Source organism: Candoia aspera, chromosome 6, assembly GCF_035149785.1.
Source record: "Candoia aspera isolate rCanAsp1 chromosome 6, rCanAsp1.hap2, whole genome shotgun sequence".
NCBI classification, from domain to species: Eukaryota; Metazoa; Chordata; class Lepidosauria; order Squamata; family Boidae; genus Candoia; species Candoia aspera.
Window position 1 is genome coordinate 72,595,990 of NC_086158.1, and position 27,461 is coordinate 72,623,450.

Genomic DNA, 27,461 nt, shown 5'->3' on the forward strand with positions numbered 1-27,461 from the left:
TCTTGGACTGCTCTGTTGCTGGTAGTGTTTTCATGAAATGTGGAACCGCAAGCCCAGGGCCCCATATAGCATGAGCCCAGTCAAAAAAATGTTCCCAAACGGTGTGTTTTGGAAAGCAGCTAATGCAACCGTTAATGCATCATTACTTAAAGCTGCCATAATTAGAAAACCCGTAGCTTCATTTCCTGTATTCCTGAAATGGCCTCCTCAGCCCAACAAATCAGACTGACAGCCGTATTATTACAATTAATACAAAACAATCTAAGAAATCCAGACAAGATATTCAGATGGTTTATTATCAAGAGTATGACAAATACTGTGCCATACTGTGTCAACATGCACCCAGATTCTAAATCAACTTTTTAAAACAGCACTTGCAAAAATTACAGTAGTCATTATTTATGGTTACATACATTTTGTTAACGAGCACTAGAACTGATTAACAGTATAACTAAGTAATTTGTTATTGCTTATTGACACTGCAGCTTTGGATCTACTAGAGAGAATCCACTGAATGCCTGAGTTATCAAACTGCATTGTTTTATCAAACGCAAACTATAAAATGCTGGAGAACACTTAAAATTAAATATATACTAGGGAGCATGATCTGCTCCTACTACATGGGCATGCCAAATTCATTATCTTTTAGAATAATGCCCCTAATTCTGCCATTGGTCTTTTATTATACCTTTGGCTAGAACCCAGTCCACGTGGCTTTCCAGATATAAATGAACTACAGTTCTCAGGAGCATAATCAGCATGACCAAAGGTGAGGGGTAAAGGAAATGCAGTTCAGTAATATTTTGAAGAGGCCATTCCCCTTACTGTTCTATATTGAGTAAAAATCCAATAAATTAATATAGATCAGGTGACATACACCACTTTCCAGCATCCCTCAATCGATGGCCTCCCCCAAAGTTAAGAGATGATTTTTAAGGGGGGACTTCCATCAGGCAGAAATGATGGCTTCTGAGGGACAAATCAGCCAATCTCTGTATATACACTGATCAGCACTTTGTATTTAAGGATGAATCTCTCAGGCATTCCTGCCAAGGATTCCAGATTGAGTACTTCCAAATTTAAGATTTAGTCTGAAAACTGGCATGCACCCTGCCAATGTTATGTCAGAACAAAAGATGTTTTGTCCATGTTGTAACTTCAGCCCCGATATTTAGTGTTATGATAATGAACATCACCTGTACTTGGATACAATGTTACACTTGTGATAAAAATGCATTTCTATGTTTTTTTCATGCTTGCAATATAAATACACGGCCTATTACAAACAGAGTAACTTTTATGAGTATGGAAGCAATAAATAACTACAAGGTTTTAAAATACTTGAGATGCTTTAGGAACTATTCTTTATTTCAGAATCTTATTTTCATTGCAGGAATAACTGACAGTTCCTGACTGCTGTGCAAGCTTAAATACCCCCCACCCCCATTTTAAATTTATAGTATGCATTTCTACCTTTAAAAAAACCTCATACAGTACATATAATTTAACTACATGTGAAGGAGAATAGATAAAGTATTAAAAACGAGGTTTTGTGCAAAGACAAATCTATTAGGCATGTGTGAAGACGAGAGGTGAAGGTAATTATCAGATAGATAAATGTATGAAGAAATATTTGTGTCTGTTCCTTGCAGACAGATGGCAACATCTCTGTAAAGTAGCATACAGTTTTAATTGGTTTGCTTTGTTCCCCCAAATTCATTTTCATATTATTAAGAAATGGGACAAGATGACTGAAGACTGCTGATAGTTTGGGGGGACACAGTAAACATTAATCAAACTCAAATTATAGCATCTTTCCTCCCAGCTGAAAATTTTTTAGCAGATGGGAATCACCATGAGCAGCCCAAATTACAGGTGTTCTATGGATTATTTTAATTGCAACCTTGAACTCCGTAGGGCACTGAGCTGCCCATCCTTGTCTTGAGTTATGACTAGAACTAGCCCCAGCCTCAAGGAACTTGTGCAAATCTGTGCTGTCACTCTAGGACAGCCTCCTAACCATCTGGCACTCTCCAGATGTGTTAGGACTGAGATTGTCAGAATTTTCAGTAAGCATCACCTAAGGAAGTATAACCTAAGAGTTATACTGTATGTTAACACATCCAGAGGACACTAAGTTTTGGAAGAAAATGGTATAAAAAGAGAAATCTTTATGCAAACTTTGCCATAAATATTGTTGGCATGTTTTTCATGTTTAATGAATAAAAAAATTGATGCAATTATTTTAAGCACTGCTCATTGAATAATTGGGACATCCTCTACAGATTTAGTCTCAACTTTTGATTTGATACATGTGGAGTCCCCAAGATGGCATACAGGAGTGTCAACATGTCAGTGGACTTTGCTTTTTGCCTTCTTTAATTGAAAAGTAAGAAACTAGCATGCCGCAAGCAAATGCCAGTCTCAAGCATCAGATTTAGGTTCAAGAATGCTTCATCTTGAAGGCTGTGACTGTGTAGATTGAGTTGGTTTGTCAGTGTGCCCACTTGCCCAGAAAAAGGACAAACATAAGGGTGGCAGGGAAGGAGTGTCATATAGCATCTTGGTAAATCAGTGCTTTGAAACTGGCTGTATCTTCTGTGGCAGTCAGTTTTTGACTGGGCAACCCCACAGCAGGCATTTGAAAGAATGATCGCAACAGGTTCTTAAAATTCCAAATGTACCCTTGGGTCAAAAAAAGGGGGGCGAGGCCTGTACATACGTATACCTCAGGATCAAGGCGTTATACAACAAGGCAAGTTCAAGGTAAGGGCCTCCTCCAAGCGTGGGGCGATGTTTCAGGCTCAGTTTGGAAAAGGCGCTTTGGAACACATGGGAGCGTGAATGCAAAACCTGCCTGTGTCTCATTCAGAGAGCCATCTTTGTTTCCAGGCTCCTGCGATTGCAGAAGCCTCCCCATAGTAGCCAGGCAACCCTAGAATTAAAGTCACCATTGCTCTAATAAGGGGCAAACAGCGCTGCATTCACATTCTCACGTATGCCAAAGCACCTCTTGCCAATGGGCTTCAAAGCACTGCACAGCCCTCTATGCAGCTTCAACAAACAATGCCATTTATTACAGTGTGAACAGACCATCCGGCTGATGCCTTCAGATCAGTTTTCAGTCTGTTACGATATTAAGTAACAGTGCTCCAATCTTGTCTACGTGTTGAAAAATACATCTTCCGGAGTAACAAAATGGTGAACCTTTGAGGCATGAAAGATTGCCTTTCAGTCGTTCAAGTACATGATGTAAGAATACGCTGTCCTTCTTTAAATTAACTCATCCAGGTGAAATACACTAATTATACAGCACTTCAATTAATTCCACGTTCTCTCTTTAGTTGTTTTTCTACATTAATGTAAACTGCTCTATATATTGTCTCTTCCAGAAGATGTAACATACGTTTTACAACCAACAAGGCATCAGTGGAATTAATCATAGCAAAAACGTATGCGTGGTGTAACCACAACACCCACATTCCAGTCTCATTTTCTAAGGCCTGTAATATTAGAGTGGAAGGTCCTCATGACTAAAGGTTTAGTACTAGTATCAGGGGAATGAACTTGAAAACATAGTAAGAACTGCAATAACGTGTTACCACTGGAAACGCAAAAACCTTTTCACTCCCCAGCCCAGTCCAGCCCCAAATCAGCACCTGGTCTTTCTCCATGTGCTTTTAGTGGCATCGCCATTCCATATCTTGATTAAACATTTTTTAGTTCCACAATTAAAATGTTAAGTTTATTTATACTTGTTTCCACATTTATTTTGCACAAGCATCATCTCTCCTTTGTGCTGTCTTTCTCAAAATCAATTGGTGCAAGGTTGCTACTCTGAATCATAAACAGTGTTATCATATTGTGCTACTGCTGCATTTCAGATGCCTGAAGTGCCACAAAAACGTGATGCAGGCTAAGAATTTAGGCTGCATTTAAACTACTGAAATCTTTTGAACAGACAAGTGATTGGGGAAAGTTCAACTTGATGTTGCATCATTAGGTTGATATTTACTACTGATGGGCATGAACTCTGTGTATTAGTTTCCACTTTAAACAACTATGCCTGAGAAAGATGTCTGTGTGGCATGAGAATCTGCAACAAGCCTTAGTGAACTGAGGCAGGTGCAGACTGGCTGTGTCTAAGGCTGCTCACACCAGGTGACCACACTCTGGACGTTCAAACAGTGTGCAGTGAATCCAGGAAAATATTAAATTGTGAGTTTCTGGTAAAAGAAGGAGTGTTTGCCTGCAGTTTAAACACCTATCAAGAACTATTGATGGCCTTTAACAAGACATACAGTACACAAATCCCATTAGATTTGTCCTAAAACAGTACATGACAACTGGAAGAAAAAAAATTGCTGAAGTAATTTTATTTGTCAAAGTCAAAGAAACATTATCAGTGCAACCCTAAGAAAACACGAAGATTATAAACGTAAGGTAACACTCTTGGTAAGAAAAACATGGCTACCCAAGTGTTTCCAGCATTTTACTAGTATGTATATAAAATGTCCTCAAATAGGTATAAAGATTAAAACTATGTTGACATATCTAATAACTCTTCAAAGATATTTGTTAATTTTTTCCTCCTCTTTTCCACTGATTTTTACATAGAATCTAAATGGCTGCTTCTGAGAATCTTTTTTTTTTTAAATTTAAAAATGGTATTACTCCATGCTTCTTTTAAAAACATCAATGTGGCCTTTTAATAATATTTTGTTCCTCGTCTAATAAAATAAGCTTCCAAAATGGTTGATCTTAAAGAAAAGCAATGACCTGCAAATGAAGATCAGACTGTTATGGAAACTTCTTCACAATCCATGCAAACTAAACTTTTAAAGGGCCACATTATTGTAAAATATACCATTTACCTACACAGATCTTTATATATACCACTTAACTTTAGTTTCCAGTAGTGGCTCTATGACAGACATAACACATGACTACAGCATACTTTCTTAACTTGCTGTATCCCTACCGCACCACCGATGCCAAATGAACCTAGAAGGAATCAGGAATCTTGGATCGTTTGTCCTAAAGGTTAAGATGTTTGCTCATTATGAAATGCCAGTGAAGGCATATTGATCCACTTCCAGTTCTTCATCCAGCAAGATTCTTCACAGTTTTGCAGCCATGAAATTGATATGAGGTTTCACCAGAGGAAAGAGTGGTAGACTGTGCTTGAACTCGGTCATGTTTTCAATCACAGCTGGCTGTAAATGAGCATTTTAGAAAAATAGCCATTGAGAACCAAGCATGTTCATACTGATATGCTATACAAGACAGACAGTATCACGGAAAGCTGGAAAAGTAACTAATCTGTCACAAATCTGAACTGCAAAACCGTCACTAAAAACAAACCAACCCAGAAAACAGACTTGGAACCAACCCTTCTAACAGGATTGTGTGTTGTGTTGTGTTATGTTGTATTGTACTGTATTAAAGTTCAATACAACAATAAGGAAGCCCATGGACAAGTAAACTCTGTGTATCTATGGGAGTGAAGTTAAGTTCTACGTAAAAAGTGCTACATTACTCCTAAATGATCGTTTTGAATTAACCAGTAAATCAGCTCAGGAAAAGGTGAATTATGGATGTCTTTAGATTCCATTCTTCTCTGCCTAGCTGCTGTTAGGCTGACGGTTTAGAACTGTTGAACTGAGAAGCCAACTACCAGCATTTGGATGAATTAATAAGCAAAGACAAAAAGGGGGGGGGATTTTGGACAGGCTGAAATCTGTTCAATTAAGGCAAAAATGCCTATGATATTAACATTTTAGGAGTATGTACTATCTATTGCCTGTATAATATCCACAATACCATCATACACTCAGTTACCAAAGCAGTGTAAATAGTTTTATTGTTGCTTTTCTTCAGTTGCTTCTACATTTTGGTGACTTGATCATTTCTGCCAAGATTGTCTGGCAGGAACTGCTACTTAGGGTTCTTGTAAGTTCATGCTTCTGTCCATTAGTGATAATATCTAATTATCTTGTCTTCTCTCATCCTCTTTTTTGATTGCCTTCCATTTTTTCCATCGTTCTCTTCACTGACTTGCCTTTCCCGGATGTTTCTAGTGAGCATTCTGGTTTTACGTCATCTGGTCTGAATGCTGAATCTTTGGGGGGCTTCAAAAGATTGAAGTCTGTTACTCCTTCAACTTCTCTGCTATTTGCACTTGATTAGCACTGCTGTTGACATAATCTTAGTTGTTGCCTCCTCTTTTAATACTGAGTGGCAAACCAGCTTTTGCACTGGCTTTTTATTACCTTCAACAAGAGAATCAGTAAGTCTTCCTTGTTTCCAGCCATCACAGAGGTTATCATTAGCATATCTGATGTTGTTGATTCAAATTCAATTCCAGTTTCTATTTCTTCCAGTACAGTACTTCTCATGATATATTCTGTTATTGTCAAATAAACAGGGGGACCGTATACAACCTTGACAAACTCCTTTCCCAATTTTGATTCATTTAGTTGGTTAATATTCTGTTTTAACTGCTTCTCTCGGTCATCATAATATTCTTCTATAGGCAGGTAGCATGGTGCATTTTTTAAGGCCTATTCACAATTTGTTGTGGTCTGTGTAATCAAAAGTCTCTCTATAATCCATCAAGCAAAAGTAGATGTTCTTTTGGAACTCTCTTGTCTTTTCCATTATCCACTGGTGATTAGCACTGTGATCTTGGATGACCCTCACTCTTCTGAACCTGACTTGTATATCTCACCGTTCCTGTTTCACATATTTTGAAGTCTGGATTAAAAAATCTTGAGCATTAACTTATTAGCATGTCAGATAAATGCAACTGTTTAGTAATTTAAAAATTATTTAGAATTGCACTTTTTTGGTATTGGAATATAAATTGATCCTTTCCAGTTTGTTGGCCCCTACTGGGTTTTCTATACCAGCTTACAAACCACAAAGAGCACTATTCCTGCCAAAAGTGCTTAGAACTTTTTATGAACAATTAGTTACAACTGAAAAAGCCCCTCCCTCTCTTAGTGATTTGAACAGAAAGAAGACAAAACAAAATATAGTTAAGGCATACTTGTTCCTTGGAAGATAGAATGCAGTTGTGTACATCAACTGAGCAGGCTGAAATTTGTGAGTAAACATGCAGAAGACCAGACTGATGTGTAATACAATAGACAATCAGGCTTTACTCTTTTAGAAATAGTTATGAAAATATCCTTTTTACCTGTGGCAGTGGTGGTGCTGGTGTTAGACTGACATCATTTTGGCATGGAAACTCTCCTACAACAGGACCTATTTAAGAATAATAATAAAATACTTTTAAGACTAATAAAGAACTCCATACACATGTATTAAAAGGACAACAGAAATGAGTTGCTTCCTTGTATTGCTTGGAAATCAGCAGATTTCTCTCATAACAACAGTTGCAAAGGATGGTTGCCTGCTTAAACTCCTATATACAGCTGTCTGAGGGCAAGGTATAATACAGCAGAATATCTTTCAAAAGGAGACAAACATGGATTGTATTATTGTTCCATTCATTCAACAATTATACATCTAGTTAAGGAGGAATAGCATCTCCCAAAATTATGGGAGATAATACAATACAGTTACGTATAAGATGATACAATTGTTTTATCACAGACTAGTGTTTGGCTGGTAGCTATGTAAGTCTAAGGGAGCCCAAAAAGCACTGGCCCACTTATGAAGTGATCAATCACTACAGATCAACTTCGAGAAAACAAAAATTAAAAAGCTGTCCTGAGGCATTAAGAGACTTTGAGCAGATGGTCTGCTTCAAATAGTTAGGTGTTGTCTTCCAGTCTACAGGAAGTTCTTATTACTCATGCTTCATTAAAATCCCCCCAAAGCTTATCTTCTATTCCAGAGACGCAGAATACAGCAGCTCTAAGTTATTTGAAGCCAAGGCACAACTCCTCTACAGCTAATGCCATGCATTACTTTTGCTAAATTTGAGGTGGTTCAATCCAAATTTCTAAGGAAGCTGTCCCAGATTCTCAGTATACTCCTAATATGGCACTCCACATAGATGTAGGACTGAATAAGGTAGAAACTAGGGTGTGGATAAGGAGTATCAATTATTGGCTAAAATTGAATTTCTTATCACAAGTCTTTCACTACTGAACTTCCTGGCAACGGGGTACTGTTGACAATACAGTGCTTGGATATTCGCCTCAGCTGTTGCTGCTTTGAGTTATCAGCAGATCGTGGCAAAACTTAAAGAAAGGATTTTGGACATGAAATCCCAAACTGAGTTTCTACAAAGGTAGAGCTGGGACCCACTAGAAAACTGTTTTCATCCAGCAACTCACAGTTCACAAACATGCTAGGGCATTCATGCTAATAATTTGACTTCGTACCGTGAGCACTTTTCAAGGGTGCTGCTGAATCACTGGTATGTCCTATTCTGACTTCTACAGAAACTCCTGTATCAGCACTCTGCAGGATTTACCACTAATAACATACTTAGTTACAACAGATCACAGCTGATCTAACTTGGCCAGCGGTAATTTTGTAACCGGAGAATTTTATTGTATTTGGTTGCTTCAGTATTGGTCAATAATTTGTCTAAGTGTTATTCATGTAAATTAATGAATACATTTGTATCCATCCACTAAAGGTAATAAAAATCCTTCCAGAATTTAGTTTTGCAGCATATTTGCTCTGCCCTACAACAGTCTTTATGGGCCAACTTGAACAAAAGTTATTTGCAAGGAAATATATGCATCTGGTACTTACAGGAATCCATTTCCCTTGCTAGTACATGGACCGATATTTTGTGCCTTCTTTGGGCATCTACTGCCAACATTCCCTACACATAAATAAATCAGTTATTCCAATAAAAGCAAGAAACATTTCCATTTCCATCTTTTGCAACATGAAGAAGTCATGCAGACTTTCCTGGGCTAAACAGACTACACCATGCAGCAAGGGATATTTTTAAAATATTAATGCTAAATCAAATCAAATCAAATTTATTTGACTACGGTCAATGACCAGCCAGGTAAAAAAGAAAAAGAAATAATGACCAAATACAACTAAAACAGTATAACAGTAATATAAAACCTAAAAAAAAATAGGCTTAAAACCAGAGCAAGGGTGAAATTGAATAAAATAACAATGCAAAACATACGATAAAATAAAAATAGGATTAAAATAGAAATACAATAAAATATTTGAGTGAAGAGGCTTCATTATATAATCACTCCAAGATTAGGACACCTAATGTCTTCCTGTGGAAATTGCTGCAGAGAGAAACTTAGCAATTCTACTGCTGATGGTGGGGTTCTGGTCTGCGAGTAGGACACAGACAGCCTCTCCCTCATTAAAGGGAGAGCTTTTGTCAAGGAGTGGCAAAGGTATTTCTGCATGAACACTGGTGTAAAAGAGGACAATGGAAAATACATGCGAAAGGGCCTCAGGTTCATTCTGGCCTCAAGGACATCATCTCTTGGTGATTGGGTCCCATCAAGTACTGCCGAGTATAAGAGGTTGAAGTGAGCCAAGAAATGGCTCTACGCTGTGCTGGACAAGTAAGGTTAAATAGTTTGCCAGTATAAATTTAGGATGCTGTATGAAAATACAGTCACCCAGGTTAGTTGTGACAGATTTGGCCACCTTACTGCAAACGTTCCAATCTGTCATGGACTGAAACAGGATTGTATTCTAGCCCCCTCTTGTCTATTATCTGTGTGAGTTCAGTGGTAGCTGCCTTAACCAAAAAGAAATTCCAACCTCCTCAACTTAATGACAGGCATTCAGCTATAATATGATGATGGTGGAGCAATTATTTTGCTCACAGGAAATGTTTGCGGGCCATAATGGAATTCTAGAAAGAGGGAGGGCTTACAATCAATCACTCTTAAGACCAAAATTATGGTTTTCTTGGGAAGACTTAGTTGCTACAAACACCAATGACTAATTCAAAATCATAAAATTCAACAGGTTTTATCTTTTAAATTGGCATAAACTTGGTGGGAACAAATTAGAAGCATTTCTGCCAAAACCAACAACAGTGCCCAGGCAATTTTGGGCTTTTTCACTCCAAAGGGGGTAGATGCATACCTGCCACCATTAAGCTTTTTAAGGCCAAAAACAAATATTGTATAGTGCAGAGATATGCACCTACAATGATTTAAATCCCTTAGACATGGCGCAGTTTAGGTTCTTACAAGCACTGTTCCACATCCCGTGCCGTGTTTCAAATGCTTTAATCTTCAAGGAAGCTGGTATAATTTCACTGGAGTCTGTGCTTGCAGACTCTCTTAGTGGCTTAAACCTCTGTTTTCTAACAGCTCACTGGCCCCATTAATTATCCTTCATGGTTTTTCATCAAGGTGGAAAGAAAAAAAACTCAGCTGACCTACTCTGTGCTGCCCTTAGGTTTAGAGACAGCTAAAGTGAAATCCATTGAAGAGTCTGACTGCACGACAGATGATCTGGGTGCTACCATTAATGCTAACAGAAACAAGTAGCTATGTACATGGCAAAAGATAATCACTGCTGCTGCTGATGCTGTAACAGGTATATTAGCTAAACTCATGGTAAAGGTAAAGGTAAAGGTAAAGGTTTCCCTTGACGTAAAGTCCAGTCGAGTCCGACTCTAGGGGGCGGTGCTCATCTCCGTTTCTAAGCCTTGGAGCCGGCGTTGTCCATAGGACACTTCCGGGTCATGTGGCCAGCATGACGACTCGGAACGCCGTTACCTTCCCGCCGAAGCGGTACCTATTGATCTACTCACATTTGCATGTTTTCGAACTGCTAGGTGAGCAGGAGCTGGGACGAGCAACGGGAGCTCACCCCGCCGCGCGGTTTCGAACCGCCGACCTTCCGATCGACAGCTCAGCGGTTTAACCCGCAGCGCCACCGCGTCCCTCTCATGGTACAACTTAATTTTTCATCATCAAGGCTAACTCTTCCCTCTTTCTTCAGTACAGCTCCTCTGCTAGGAAGACAAGTTCAGATTCAACAAACATCGTATGAATAAATGAAATTCAGAACAAGGTTAGTAAGTGAGCTACAAGACGAACTGTTACAAGAACTAATAACTCTTCTCAGCTTGCTTGCAATATCATGCACCAGCACTTAGGAGCAGTATTAAAATGTACGGCAAAAAGTCACTCTAGCTTGCATCTCATTAGAAGCTTCATTAAGTGATTTAGCTGGAAAGGGAGTAAATCAGAATTCTCCACAACTGTAATCAGATAATTTAACTAAACACACATTTTAATTAACTTTTTTTTTTTTACTCTCTGGCAATTACAAGGCTACTGGAATGAATAGTATACTGTATCTTTATGTTTTATTAGCACTGCTTCAAATGACATGAGCACTCATAATTTAGAGCAATTATTGCAAAGGTTTCTCCATTCCTAAGACAAGGAAGAAAAATTCATTGCAAGCTCCTGTTAACTGCAATCCCCCCACACAAATTGCATAGCCAGAGGTCCAGTATTCAGTCCAACTGAATAGCAATGGCCTATAAAAAGACGACACAAATGACCTTGATTCTCTTTAGAACATTAACCCACAATTATCACATTAATAACTACCATTTTTATTTTCACAGTATAGATACTATAGCAACCTCTGCAAATCACAAAAACAGGCAAAATGAAAATAATTTCCATGTCACCTTCAGATCAAATTATTCTGTCAAATCTTTCTTTGAAAAACGCATTCTGAATATACCAAACACATTAAATCATCCAATATTGATTTCTTTCCTGAATAGTTGACCTTTTAGCAGAATCCTCACTGGTTGCTGAAAATCTTGAAAGCAGCAGCATTTAAAGCATTTATTAAGGATCTTATCTATTAACTTGGAAACCGTAAGTATCTGAATGGCAAGTATTGAGTCATGTCAACTGTGGAATTAATTTTTTGGTGTTGGGTGTTTCCTAGGTATATTTCTGTTTACAAGTCATTTTTTATTTTATAGTTATATGTTTCTCTTATACAATGACGAAAGCAATGAAGATATGTTAATATACTCTGTTACACGGGGTATTTAGAAGAATTTGCAAAGCAATTATTTTTTCATCCATATGATCTTAAATTATCACAATCTTTATAAAACTATCAAATACGTTACCTTAGTATTAGAAAAATATCTTTTAATAATAATTGAATCAGAACCTGGATCAACTTACCTTATAAAAATGCACTATATCATCCTTAGTAAGGGTCTTGAGATATGCCACTTCAATGTTATCTGGGCAACAAAGTTAATAAATTAAGTATGCACAAAATATGCAAGTTTGGTGTACATACAGTGTTTGCAGTCCTTAACCATGGCTAACAAATCTGTATGTCAACTTGAAGACGTATTTTTTTAAATCCTGTAACGTGAAAACGAGTATGGCAGCACCATCCTCTTTCACAAATGTAAACATCATCTATTGCACCAATAATAAATAATGGGCTCTAAGGAGTCATAAGGTCATTCTTTCAGATATAGAATGTGACTAAACAGATCTAAATAACCCAAGAAGAGTCCTGCTGGGTCCAGCATCTAGTCCAGCATTCTGAGTCCCACAGCACCAACTGCTTGCATTTGGGAAGCTCACAAACCAATAAGCCTCTTTTCGTTATTGCTCCCCAGCTCCCAGTCAATTGCCTACCATGCCTCTCTTTACCTTTCTTTCCAAACTAAAGAGCCCCAATTGCAGTTTGGGAGCTGCTCCAGCCCTCTAATCATTCCAGCTATCCTTTCTTGCATGATTTCTGCAATACGTTTAAAGGCATCAGGGCCAGAATTTACACAATATTCCAAGGGTAAAATATTCTACAAATACTAATAGGCAACATTCCAGTGTTGAGATTGGCACTAATTTTAAAAGTATATTAGGAATTACTTTTATCATGGAAGGTGGGAATTTTAGTCGATCTCAACTGTTAATTTTGTTTCCAATTGGCTCATAGTAGGCTTATTTTTTTCTTACCTCTATCAAAGTTATATTGTTGTGAAATTATTTCTCCCCAGTATTTTGCACACTCAGCAGACAGTTTCTTTGGTTTGTCAAGGCGGCGAATTGCTAAAGCCTGGATATGTTTCTGGAAAGCTTCTTCTGACATATCTTCTATGGATCTCTCCATGGTTTTTAAAAAGGCTTCAACCCTGCTCTCTAAGTAGTGTGGGGGCTTTTCCGATTGGATGATGAACCGCAGACCTTGGATACCATTAGCCCTCCGTGGACCACTGAACACAATGTAACCTGGGGGAGAGGAGTCAGAATATTAGCAATTGTAATCTCTTACCAATTTTTTTCCCAAGAGAAAAAAGGCTTTAACTTCTTTTCTTGAATCCTGGCCTTTAATTTGATTTTAATTTAACATTTAATTTTACCATGACTTTTTAAAACAGTTATTGAAATCAATATATCATCTTAAAATAATTTAGACATAGAAAAAACAAGAACAAGGAAGTTTGGAGGTAAAATAATATGTTACTTCAGAAGACTGTTTTCCAGAACAACTGTTGATTGCAGGAGGATCTTCTGACTTACAATTAGTGTTAAAAAATAAAATGAAAGGAGACCATACTTCCACAAATATCTTTTTGTGATTCAAGTTTCTGTCTTCTTATACTACAGGTTAATTTTTTGGGAGAGACCCAACTTCTGTACCTTTGACATCCCATCTTGCCAGGTAAGATTTTCCATTATCTTCTAAGAGGATGCAACCAGTATTTGTGCTGTTTCAAGTTATTAAAGTTCGGTAAAGGCTCTCTATTAACAAAGAGGAGAGCCATCACACTACCAAATGTTATATTCTGACCAGTTAAAACAACTGTATCTAGGACTCCTTCTCAAGTTTTTTTTTTTTTTTTTTACAACTAAACAGGGAAGGCATATGCAGAAATGAAACAAATTTCTCAAAATCTCTTCAACACTGGATAGAACAGAAGACAACATTTAATGTAATTTGATGTTAAAAATTAGTCATCCACTGGTTTTAATCATGTTTCCTGCAAAGGAGATGAAGCTGTTTCTATTGACTACTAAAGTCAGGACTCTTTTCACTGAGAACCTATTCAAATAGATTTTAGAGATCACTATTCAAACAGATGAGAGAGATCACTATTCAAATAGATTTTAAAATTGAATATGCGCAAAACTGAGAAGCCACTAACCATGTATACATTTCAAAAATGAAACCTTTAGGGCCTCGTTTGGAGTTATATAACATTCTTCAAATTTATTTAGCCTCTTATTTTGATATTAAATATGATATAAGTGATTATATTTGAGACCAACTCAGAGATAGATCTTGGTTTTAATAAGATCTAATAACAAGAGCTCCCCCACCAAATGGGCTTTAAATTCTTGGCACTAAGTGTCCAAACTCTTTGACATTAAGATATTTGAAGAGGAACTTCAGTCCTGAAAGCTCTGATTTTTTTGCTGTAAACTTGTTGACACTGATACACAGAAAATAATAAATTTATTATTTATCCTGAATCCTAATTATTTAATTATATAAAGTAAGAATATGCAGAATTTCAGGAATTATTGGGTTAATGAAAATCAGAATATTTGCATACCACTTAATCCTATGTTTATTGTGATTAATACAAAGATTGTTTGTAGTTGGATTTCAGTTCATTTTTACTAGGGAACTTGCAAAAAGGAAAGGCAGAAGGTTATCCCTGCTTAATGTCATTCCACAAATCAACTGGTCTAGCACTCCTTACTATTGGGAATAGTGGGAACAGCTTCACAGAAATATTCCAGGGTTTATATCATTCTTCCCAAAGCAAATCCTTCAAGGTACTTTAAAAGATAACACCATTCATGTCAAATGCTCTGTATTCCTCCAAGGACAGAAGCATTACAGGGATGCCTGCTGCGTTACAAAAATGAAAAACATCAAGTGCTTGTTTGAACCTATCATCTGCTGACCCAGTATGAATTGACTGTTTAACTGTTATGTAATCAGTAATAGAATAACTGATATTTCAAGCAAGAACTGAGGTGAAAATCTTATGGTCCTGTTTCAATAACACTACTGGCCTGTAAGATTCCAGGAATTCTAGATTACCTCCAAGTTTAGGAATGACACATTTATATCAATAACCACTAGTTTCCCATAGTAATTTACATACCCAAACAACCTAACTCTACATATATGGAAATACACAGCCCTAGATAAATGCAGGAACAAGCCTTTTCCTCTCTAAATCCAGCATAAATCCACAAGGAGAAAGCATGGGACTCTCGGGAGCAACCTATTATACAACTTCTAAAGCTTGATTCCGTCCTATTCAGAGTGATATTAATTTTAAAACAGTTGACTTGACAAAAAGGAATACAGCAAACCAGTAGAAAGACTAAGAAGCAAAGACAACAAAAGACCAACATGACTAGAGGTTAAGACTAGAGATCTTTATGCAGAGAAGATGGCCGTGAGTTATTGTCTCATATCTCTGGAAAAACAACTAGTCACCAACATTTGCCTTGAGGTGGAAAAGGAAACATCACAAACACCAGTTTCCTGAATTCTTCCTGAAGCCAGCATCCACCAAGGAAGGAGGCTCAACTCTGAAGCTAGGCAACAAGACATATAAATAATGCCTCAAACGGCTTTTCTATTTTCTGTAGCATTGGCTAGCAACCTTTTTCCTCCATGAACCCAAGGAACAAAAAGCTTCATTTGCTTAAGATTCTTGCCTTTCTTAATCACCAGCACAAATTTCAAAGACTTCTTTTTTACACAGAATATGAAGATCAATCTTAGAAAAGCTGGACTCAAAAGCTTTCTATTCTAATGTTTTCTGGGAATTTTTCATAATTTATGCTTTTTTGAGAAGCTATTGTAATAATATTCTTTCTTGGTTGCTGTGAACCTGTGGTCTTGAGTGAACTGCTCCAGTCGCACATTCGTCACTTCATGCTGGCATCTGAAAATTTCCCCTTTGGTTGTTGCCGTTGTCCACGGTATTGAAGGGAAGAAATCCTCAGTACACAACACTCAGCTTCTCTTTATTGTTTCAGCGGTTACCATACAGACTTAACTACACTCTGGCTATAGTCTGTTTCAGCCATACATTCATAAACACAAAGATTAACACCAGATGAACAATCGAACAGTACATTATACCTTAATCGAGGAACTAGCTGCCCAGAGTCGTCATTGAATGAGATTGGGCGGGGGATAAATTTAATTAATTAATTAATTTTAAAAAGCTATTAACTCAGGCAATCAACCAAGCAGCAAACAACAGTCAAATCAAGGAACTCCCAAGGAGAGAACACCCCCCCCCCAACACAAGCTGGACAAACTACAGGATATAAACAGGGAGCAAGGCCCACTCCTTTTTTGCACTGAAGATGTCACCTAGTCTGGCAATGAAATGTCTGCAAGAAAACAACGCTCAGAGAGTACCCAGGACTCCACAGTTCAACCCTGAGCTACAAATATTCACTCTTATTTGCTTGTTGTTTTGTACTGTATGCATCCATATGGCTCAGCATTTCCCTCACCGAACGTTTCCAGAGATTACTGACAAGAGTCCTTTCCCGTCAGGATTTCAGTCTCAAATTCTTGCTATATTTGTTAGGCTCCTCAAATTTATCCTGTGGCAGTTTCTGTGAAGCTGCTCTCCTTTTTTCACCCTACCTTCTTGCTCTGGGCACCTTTGGAAAGAAATGGTACTCAACCTTCACATCCTCTTGTCTCTCTGAGCTGCTGCTGCTGCTAAATCAATGGCAGGCTTTAAGCACCGTGACTCGGACTATCTAATGGCCTTCCATGAGTTTACCAAATCTCACCTTTGTCAATCTGTGTTTTTTTCAGGAGGGAAGCACTAAACCTGAGGGAGCAGGTCCATGACTTTGGTGTCCTTCTAGACTCATGGCTACTTCCAGATGGGCAGATGAAGGCTGTGGCCAACAGGGTCTTTGCCAGTTTCAGCTGATGTTGCAATTAGCCCTAATCTAGAGCAAGAGGATCTTAGAACAGTGACCCAGACCCACATCACTACTCATCTGGACTACTATGCACTTCACATGGGGCTGTTCTGAAGACCACTGGAAACAGCACTTGACCTTGCATGCGTTCATCACAACAAGCATTTTACAAATGTGCCGTAGGCCCTGTATTGGCTACCAGTAGGCCTCCAAGTTCAACCCAATGCACTGATTATAACCTATAAGGTCTTTATGGATGGTACCTAGGTGCATGCAGGACTGCCTCCTCCAACTGGAATCAACCCACCTGGTAAGATCATCCCAAGAGAAACTGCAGCTGTTCCCCCATTTCCATGAGGCAAAGAGGTGGAAACCTGCAAGCATTGCTTCTCAGTGGCATTACCTGGTTTGTGGAGCAGTTGCCACTAAGATTTGGTTAGACCCCACATTGGTTGCCTTCTAGTTAAGGTAAAGATGTAATTTTTCCAGAGGGTAGTTTGGGTTCAATCTGTTATTGTTGGTTATTAGTATTTTTTATTTTTATTATGATGCCTTACTGTTACTTTACTATGGGTGTTTTAATTTACATTGGCTTTGGACAGATGTAAACTAATGCAAGACTGCTGTGACTCTGGCAATATGAGAATCTGATTAAAAAGGCATCTAGTGCAGAGGAATCTGGTTGGCTCCATTTCTTTTAGTTCTGTTGAGAACCAATCACAATCACATTTTAGCTTACAGTGTTGTGTGTTGCACAAATGCAGAAAAATCAGTTAAGTGAATAAACCACACAGCTCTAAATAGCTGACTACTAATCATTTGTTCTTTAACCATCTGTTCTCCTATAGGTGGAATTTTTAATGAAAAGTTGAAACAGTAAATTAGCTTATCAAAATTACTTTAGTATATATACTGATCTCGAGAGAGACACACACACACACACAAACAAAAGCTCACCTAATTGTTCCTTAGTGCGTAGAGTATTAAAGCAAGGCTCTGAGATAATTTGACAGAAGAGCTCCAAAAACATATTCTCTGAAGTGCTTTGCATATCTGTTTGATAATATATTTCTATCCCACAATTATTATGAACTTCATTCCTCTGTTGATAGACGAACCATCCTCCTAAGAAAAAATGAGGAGTGTGCAGAACAAATGGAATTTCAGCTGAAGGAGAATCCTATATTCTGTTTAGCGTAGGCTAGCGAAGTACAGCACTAAAGAACACTTTTTTTCTACAAAAACGCAAGCCCAATATATTTATTTCAGCCTTCTGCAACCTGGCATCTTCTAAGTGTATTACCAGTTTCAGAATTCCCAACCAGCTTGGAAAAAGACAGACTGATCGCAATTCTAGCATCAGCAGTCTAAACACATCTCAAGGTGTCAGCTAAAAAATGTTCTTTTATTCTATATGTGGACGACTTAATCTTCCAGCAGAATCAACTGAGCAGGTGCATAAATATTCCAAACAAATGCCAAGGAAGCTCTAGGTATACAACAGTTCCAATCTGCACCTTATCAACATGAGTATGACCGCACTACGATACACAACTATCAGTATGAGCATGCTGGATTGTGACAATGTCATTCCCCTCTTATACCACACACAAAGAGATTAATTTCATGATTGATTTTTTTTTTATGGAAGCAAATCGTGTTGGCATTAATTGTGACAGATTTGCAACACAACCTTGAAATTAAATAAATTTTGCAAAACAAAAATAGCTGAAGGCATATTTGTCCTGATTTGTTTCGAGCTATATATGCACCACAAAACTCAGCTTTAAATTAGGCATTTTATAGCTGATAAACAGAAGGCCCACTTACTATCAGGCAGCTGTACTTCCCTGTATCTTACTAGCTGGCTGGGAAGCAGAGGTTTTGTATGAGCATGCTCAATGAGCGTGTCTTCAACCATTTGCATAATTCCTAACGCAGCCTGGAAAAGAAGAAAGTAATTGCAGATTTTATTCATTGTGCGATCGTTCTTCATTTGTCTGTGACAATCTATGCATAAGGGTAACAGATTTGACAGCAATAGCAAAATTAGGAATGAAAAAGGAGACGTTCCATTGCAAATATTAAGTCTGAAAGCCGAAACCATAAATATCAATGCTATTCAGCATTCAGAAATGAAAGGCAGAATTCCTGTATATATCTACATTATATTTAAAATGCTTCAAAAGTACATGTTTTAAAAACATTTACACATGTTCACTGCATGCTTGATTTCTGTTCTCAGCTTCTTAGTATTTAAGATGAAATCGTTCTTGGTTCATCATCCTTTTCATTTATGATAAGTATGCCAAAATACTCCCACCTCACCCTCCTTGACTTGCATCAGCTGTATCATTTTATACTTTCCCCCCCCAGTTTTGTGCACAGAGCACTTCACAGATTTATTTGAGCTAACATTTCCCCAGGGTGCTGCCATGGTTAAGCCCCATGCCTGGGTTCCTGTTTGCTTCATGTGAATGGGACACTGTAATGGAGCTAGATGAATAACAAAACGCCCTTTATTTTTCATAATTATATAGAAATTTGGATCTTGCCCTTTCAAAGAATATGTAACATGCAGAGAGGCTAACAACAGAATGGCTAAAACAACTGAGAATCAAAATTATTTACGAGAGAAACAAGATGACTTAAAATATGCAAAATAAAATGAAAATTATAAGACGCATCTGATGAAGTGAGCTGCAGCTCATGAAAGCTTGTATATACCTTGTAATAAAATTTGTTAATCTGAAAAGATGCTACAAGACTCCTGATATTTTGCCCCCATAAACTGACATGGCTTTCCTCCTACAATGTCTTCTTGTTTTCTAATAATCTTCCAACACAAGATTACCGTAACACTTTTCTCACTCTTTTTTCTTTTAGAGCCTACTTAAATGACGTGCTGGTACATTTTTTCAGCAGGTTCTAAGAAAAGTCACAAGCACAACAATGGGAAAGAACTCCTTACCTCTCACTCTCCCTTATTTGCCTATGCTACCTATCAAGGAATAAGCAGCGTTTTAGCAACCTCTCTCTTAAGGAGAGTTTCAGATATGATTTAATTCTGGATAATGGTAAGATTCAGAACAAAAGACCTTATGATATTATTGGCTGAGGAGGTTTTTTGAACATTTTCTCTTGGGTATCAAAACTGACTGTTTCCAAGAAAACTATGAGCCTGAATAAACAAACATGAGTCTTGTATGTCCAAAGAGTTCATTGCTCACAAAGGACTCACTTCTTGACCAACTAGGCGAAGGAATTTGCTAAACCCGCTGACATCACTTTACTCATCCCTTTTTTTGGTCAGAATTATTTGAGGGGCATTTTTAAGACTGGTTTTAATGGTCACTTTGATTACCTGAACTAATTCAGATGACCAGAAATTGGGCTAGTTTGGGTTTTGCCTGCCTGAAACAGAAGTATGTATGGTGAATTCAGCCACCAGATGCAATAGTCGCAGATCTCAAATCAGGATTCTTTCATCTTGGTCCTGGTTAACTCTGAGAAAGCTCGAACAATTTTTATTTGCCCTTAATTGCTCTCTTGGACAACTCTGACAACTTTATGTTGCTTTCAGCTATATTGCTTTATGCTCCACTGTGGCACTATAATTAACTGTGGCATTACATACCACTAGAAGTATACAAAACCATTTCAAGATATATACAATCCATTGTCTGCTAATACAAAGGGTGTAATTTTATCTGTAGTATAGTTCAAACATCCACAAATATACTGAGTGTAGATTTTTCTACATGCACTGTTGGCTTCTTACATTTCAAAATATTTCTATTGTGTTTTGTACATATGAAGAGGGTTGGTATTGCTTCATTAGTTGGCACAGAAGCCACTGGTTTTGTATTATCGAGATGACCATTATTTCTGGTGCATTAAGATGTCCTTGCCAAGTTAATATATTAGCTTTTCAAAGCTGTAGCATCCCTGCTACCAACAAGCATTTTAAAACTACAAAAAGATGATGTTTATTATTTGCAGTCCTGTGTACTATGACTTTAGACATTCTTGGCTACTTTAAATTTATTTCAACTCAGATTATATACCATCAGTTTGAGAAATGGTGAATAGTCTGACATAATAATTTTATTATAAAAGAGATTAAAACATCGCACAGCTCAATTCTAAACCTGTTTAGTTGGAATTAAGTCCCATTAAACTTAGTGAACCTTAATTCAAAGGAAATGGGTTTTGCAGAAATATTAGGAAAGCTAACTATCACATATCCAAATTGTCCTAGAAGATGAAACCATACGTAAGATGCAACACAAAAATAACTGAACTTAGCTATCCCCAGCAGGAAACAGATATTGCCCACTTCAAAAATATGCATCTTGTGCCAACACTTTATGAGATACGTAACACTGTATTTATCCTCTAATGTATCGATATGATAAATTTACAGTTATTAATACTGCAGTACTGAACATTAAGGGTCTACAATACGCTAATAAAGTTATAATTTAATTTTTTTTTAAAAATCCAACCTAAAATTTAAAAAAAATCTGGGGAAATTAAATTAAACATATCAGAACCAACCTGTTTTGTTATATTGCCATGGAGAAGTGCTTCAATATGTAACCGTGATAACAGCTGTGAAATAAAGGCCTTGAGGCGAGGAAGAGTGACATCTATAACAGATATGTAGACATTTAAAATCAAACATATTTTCCATTTGAGAGAGAAAAAAACTCCAGCATTATCTTAAAATACAATGTATTTCTTAGCAGTAAGTAGAAAGAAAAAAATGTAATAATCAACAAAAAGTAGTGTTTCCTTCACAAATATTCGTATTTCATAGTTGGAAATGTTCCAACTCTTGCTTTGCTGTGCTCACAATATGCCTTGCTCAGAATTCATATGTTGTTTGACCCAGATTTCAATATGAAAAAGGCAAAAAAGACAACTTCACATTGCAATCAAGCCTAAACACACATCCATCTTCAAAAATAGTTATCCATATGATGGCTGAAGACAGAGCTCAAGCTATTAACTGACTAAAGAACATAACACTCTTATAAGGTACATAACTGCCCTGATATTTGCGTAACAGTGATAAAAAATAGTGGTTATTTTGACATTAAACTTTAGGCACACATATGTACTGTATGAGTACAAGTATCCTTCCACAACTTAGTGTACCTCAGTTATGTTGGAAATCCACTCCCGGAGTTGAGAATTATGAGAACTGTAGTCTAACATATCTAGAGGGCATGAAATTGAAGAACACTATGTTACAGCAACCACCTTTCATTCCAGCACATTCACACCTACATAGGTGTACACCTACACACTCTTGCTCCTGTCTTTCTTTCCGAGAGGTTTGGTAGAGGTTAAGGTACTAGGTTGGAAACCTGCAGACTATGAGTTCTAGTGCCTTAAGCATGAAGGCCATCTGGGCGACTTTAGGCCAGTCACTGTCTCTCAGCCCAGCCCATCACACAGGGTTGTGTGGAAAACAGGAGGCCAGAGCATTATATATGCTGCCATGAGTGGTACTAAAACAAAGGCAGGATACAAAGATGATGATGATGATGAACATTTCTATCTAGGTTCTACTTACTATACTGCAATGCATTCAGTAGGATATGCATTCTAATACCAATCTCTTTACACAGTTTGATACAGCCTGCCTTACATTAGACTTCTAACTACAGCTTAATTTAGCTGCAGTAATCATCCATCAACAAACAAAAAAACTATATGCATAATACAGATTCACCAACTTCCTATTGTTGTGCTGAGAGGGGTACAGTGTGAAAGGTGGGAAACCAGGACCAAACACAAGGTAGGTAGAGGAAAGGAACATGGTCAACTACTAGCTAAGGAAATCCTGTCTTCCTTCTTCATAAGACTCTAACTCACAAAGCTTCTAATACTAAGATAAAGATGGGATGAGATAGCGAGGGAAGATTTTCTTGCCACATCACTTTATCATGTAGATTCTATACTCTTTTCCTGTACACGATGAGGGGACAGTTAGACCACAGTCCCAATTGTAAAGAAATACTATATCTAAATAATAGCTAAAAACAAATAGGAATCAATTTCCAAAATTAATTTTAAAACTTGAATTTAAATTTGAATTGTTTGATGTAGTATATAAATTGATTTCTATATGCTTAATGGCACAGTCATGTAAATTGCCACAAAACATGCCATTAACACCCAGATATGCAAACATTAACACATGGATTAACACCAGACCATAACCAAGGAACTATTAACTCAGTCAATCAACCAAGCAGCAAACAACAGCCTAATCAAGGAACTACCAAGGAGAGAACAACACCCCCACCAACACAAGCAGGGCAAGCCACTATATATAAACAGAGAGCAAACCCACTCCTTTCTTGCACTGAAGAAGTTACCTAGTCTGGCAATGAAATGTCTGCAAGAAAACAACAAGGCTCAGAGAGCACCAAGGACTCAACAGTTCAACCCTGAGCTACAAATATTCTCTTCAATCAGATAATTTTGCTAAGCTTCCTCATCTATTTATTCTAGATACTCAAAGTACTGCTACTTCAAACTCCTGGATAAATGACTTCAATAATTAAGAGTCATCTAAATTTTAAATTTGGAGCCTAAAATCCTTAGTGGACAAGCAGAAAATTCTTCAGATTTTTTTTCAACTATCTCAAACAATCACAATGTCCAAATCGTCCACAGGCTATTAGGGCATATTTGCTTTAAAGTAAACCAAATTAATGTATCAAATTACATAGCAAAGATGCAACTTAAATTTGGCAAAACCTTACCATCTAAAGCTTCTTTTAATTCATTTTTGGTCCAGGCAACTTCTGTCATTAGGAGCCGAAGGTAATACATTGCATGCTCATGTGGCTGTTCAGCTCGAAAATTGTTAAGTGACCGCATGTACTATTAAGTAAAAACAAAATCCATGGCTAAATAATGAAGCTTTTCAATGAACCTCACTGAGTTAATCACTTTTCATACTCAAAATAAGCATTAAAATAAAATATATTTGGGACTAGGAGGGACATGGGCTCCCTCTTAATCAAGACCTGAAATCAGGAAGTGAAATTGGTTAATAAAACAGGCTTCAAATTGGACAAAGGCTAGCGATTCATACTGGGGCCCAGTAGTTGTGGCAAATACTGGCATAGGCTAGGCAGCTGGAGTCTGGGGAATGGGAAGTGAATACATTATTTTCCAGTCTTTCCCTAGCCTCTGGACCAGATTAAAAATAAAAGCATCATAGGATATTTACAATGGTCAAAAGGGTGGGGCTGGGGAACCACGAAGTCACTGGCACGAGTAAAAAATCCATGGTCTAATAAATGGGATGGTTAACATTCATACCATGGATTTCTAATAGCCTTTTGCAAACTGAAGGGTTAAGGTTCACAGCTTATATATCTGCTCAGAAATAACTCACTGATTTAATGGAGATCATTCCCTATTAAGTGTAGAGGATTCTAAAGTTCAGAACTATTCACTGCATCTACAGTCTTGCTCTTTTCTACAGATGTTCATTTTTACAGTAAGTTTACAAGCTAAGCTTTTAAAGGAATAGAACAATTCATGTTTAATGACTTCTTTCTGTCACAGATAGGGTGCTTCTTATTCTAATGGGATCAAACTTATAACATGGCTTACCGCCTCCTTGATAATTTCAAATCGCTTTTCATCAACCTCGAAGGTAGCCATTTTCTCAATAATTTTCCTCAGCAGAATGTGTTGCTTGTCATTATAACCTTTTACAGAAAGCTATATAGAGAAAATACATAAGTGTTTGTATACTTTAAATAGTCCTTCCCTCCATCAAAAGAAAAGATCTTCAGTGAGAGCAATAGGCACCACCAAGCATGGGGAAATTCTCTCCTTCATTTCAACAGAAATCCAGTTTTTCTTTGATCATATAGCATTGTATTACATGGCATTATAATGGGTTTTTTTCCTCCAAACTTAAACATGTTTAAACAAACATAGTTGTGATTTAAATTACAATGGAAAATAAATATTGTACCATGCTGCAAAGCAAAGATTAAAATGGTGTCCAAATTGGGAAGTGGAAAGAAACAAAACCTCTTTATAGTTTTCTGGATTTAATATTTTTAAAAACTATGTTGATATGGTGTGAGGGAAGAGTAAACAAACTTACCTTTTCCCCCTTCAGATAAAGAATAAAAATACCGTAAGACTTTATTACAGCAAAATATGGAAGAAAAACTTTCCACTTAGTATTTTCTAACACAGAAGAGTTCACAAGATTCTTAGTAAGGTAAAGCAGGGTATCAGAATATTTAATTCACAAATATGACAGATTACTCAGATACTACACAAATGGTTTAATTGCAAATCATATAAATGTTTTTAAGACTGTCATTTAAAGTTATATTAATAATCTACATTATCATTATTCACCGCACTGAATAATGCAGTGTATGTATGCATATGTGAAGTATGGATGTTTCAATCTTCTAGAGTGTTGAGCATCCACTATTATATTGTAATATAGAAATAATTAAGCATAAAAACTGAAGTGTACCTTCTAACAAAACACAACCAGAGTCTCTGAATACATAACGTTTTAAAATGAATATTTATGATACAAGAAACATGGAAATATCATGGTAGATGAGTGAAGAACTGACTTTATCTTTGTTGACCCCAGTTTGTGATCCAAATGTATATGGTACAGTAACATTCCTGAAGCAAAACTAAGGTTCCCTTAGTAGGCATTTCAAGTTTCAAGACAGAATGGCACAATTTATATGCAAACAAAAATCTAACAAGAGACTACTGTAGCTCAAGGTCAAATTGTTAGTTTTTTGGTGCTCTCTGAGCTTGGTTGTTGTCTTGCAGGCATTTCATTACCAGGCTGGGAAATGCCACCAGTGCGAGGAAGAGTGGCGTTGGTGGGGGTGGGGCTTCCTCCTATGAAATGCCTGCAAGACAACAACCAAGCTCAGAGAGCACCAGAACCCATTTTAGTCAATTTTATAATAGTCCATATTATACAATATTTATACAATACACAAATCTTTTGAAGCATCATGTTTTTCTCAGACAATGAAGTTAAACTCTTCAAAGTGACAATTAAGGTGTTAAACAGAACTGATACTTTAAAACTCTCAGGAAGTGATGATGTTTAAGAAATCATTATTTGTATAGAAAAGTAAGCTCAATTTATAATAATCAGCTTGATCCCAGCAAGCAATTTTTCCGTAGCCAATAATGGAGTTAGTGGTATTTAGTTCAGTGTATGTTTAATGAAGTAGACTCTATCTTTCAAAAGCTCATGCCTCAATAAACATGTTAGACTAACACCACAGGATATTCTGTTTGTTTCTTAGTATAAAGAACCTAAATGACTGATAGTATAAAAATGTCAGGGTAATACTTCCAGCTTATTAAATACATAAAGGTGCAAATTAGAAATGTATTACTAACGCACTATATAGTCACAAAAAGCATTCCAATCATAGCTAAATCAAGTGTTTTTTCCAGTTAAGGGAGAGATGCAAGAGAATACAGAACTGGTAACTGTTATGCAAAAAATAGTGAAAAAGCAAGCATTTTCCAAGTGCATAATTCTCAAGCCATCTCACTTCTTTGTTCCTCCATCTTACTTACAAGCATTGCATTCATTCATGATGCAATGACATAGACCAAACCTGAGAGGCGTGCTGCATATGTATACTCTTTTAAATCATCCTTCAACAACTTCATTAACAGGTATGTCATGTTGCAATGGAGAGGGTCAGCATAAAGGTAGCAACAAACAAACAAACAAAAAATGCTTTGATACTTCAAGCAGTGACATGGTAATGGATGAAGAAACATGACTGAAGAGTATGTATATGCAGCCCCATAACCAGTATTACTGGGAATGAAATAATGTAAAATAAGGGATTTGTTTCCTCATTAGGATTAATGATTTAACATCTGGAAGAATGAAGCAGAATCTGAACTCCAATTTGGGCTAATTTTGTTTAATTTCATTACTCTAATGAATGATGTAAACTGAAATGAAAAATCTGAATATGAATGGGAATCTTGAAGACTAAGAATATTTCACGTAAAATTCAAATTATGAGAAATTATATTTAGAAATCAAGGTTGAAAAAGGAACTTGAAAATTAGATCCTCAACTGAGAAAGCCATTTTAAAAATGCTTCCAGCAAATCAAGTTGTTCCTTGATTGGTGGAAATAAATTTAAGACTCTTAAAGAGTCTTCTTGATTTTGGTACTTACATACATCCCATAGATGGTATTTTGGAGATCATAGTTCAAGCCAGCTAGTTCTGCTGCATATGCATACTCGTTGAGGGAGTCTTTGAGTAGTTCAAGGTACAAATAGGCCATGTTACAATGTAAGGGATCCACGTAAGCAAATGGGCTGGAAGAAAATGTTGAAAGTAAAATATCTGATATAAATACTTTCCAATTCTGTAGAACCTCCATGCTGGATCTCAAGGTACAATGTTAAAAAATAAAGTTGGTACTTCCTGCTATGAGTACATCAAGACAATACATGAACAGAAAAACACAAAAATGGGTTA

The 27,461-nt window shown here is 37.0% G+C and overlaps 1 protein-coding gene across 2 annotated transcripts in view; it reads right to left on the reverse strand.

The window, feature by feature from the left end:
- Window positions 1-269: 269 nt before the first annotated feature.
- IDE (insulin degrading enzyme) overlaps window positions 270-27,461 on the reverse strand; it is an 81,701-nt gene continuing 54,509 nt past the window's right edge. For both annotated transcript variants that reach the window (XM_063307388.1, XM_063307387.1), the window contains exons 15-25: window positions 27,154-27,298; window positions 24,552-24,662; window positions 23,690-23,810; window positions 21,468-21,559; window positions 18,738-18,849; window positions 17,865-18,032; window positions 12,942-13,214; window positions 12,150-12,211; window positions 8,737-8,809; window positions 7,202-7,269; window positions 270-5,216 (exon numbers count right to left, since the gene is read on the reverse strand). In XM_063307388.1, the coding sequence (XP_063163458.1) occupies window positions 5,121-5,216; window positions 7,202-7,269; window positions 8,737-8,809; window positions 12,150-12,211; window positions 12,942-13,214; window positions 17,865-18,032; window positions 18,738-18,849; window positions 21,468-21,559; window positions 23,690-23,810; window positions 24,552-24,662; window positions 27,154-27,298 (1,321 nt within the window). In that variant the 3' untranslated portion in view covers window positions 270-5,120. The remainder of the gene's footprint in view (window positions 5,217-7,201; window positions 7,270-8,736; window positions 8,810-12,149; window positions 12,212-12,941; window positions 13,215-17,864; window positions 18,033-18,737; window positions 18,850-21,467; window positions 21,560-23,689; window positions 23,811-24,551; window positions 24,663-27,153; window positions 27,299-27,461) is intronic.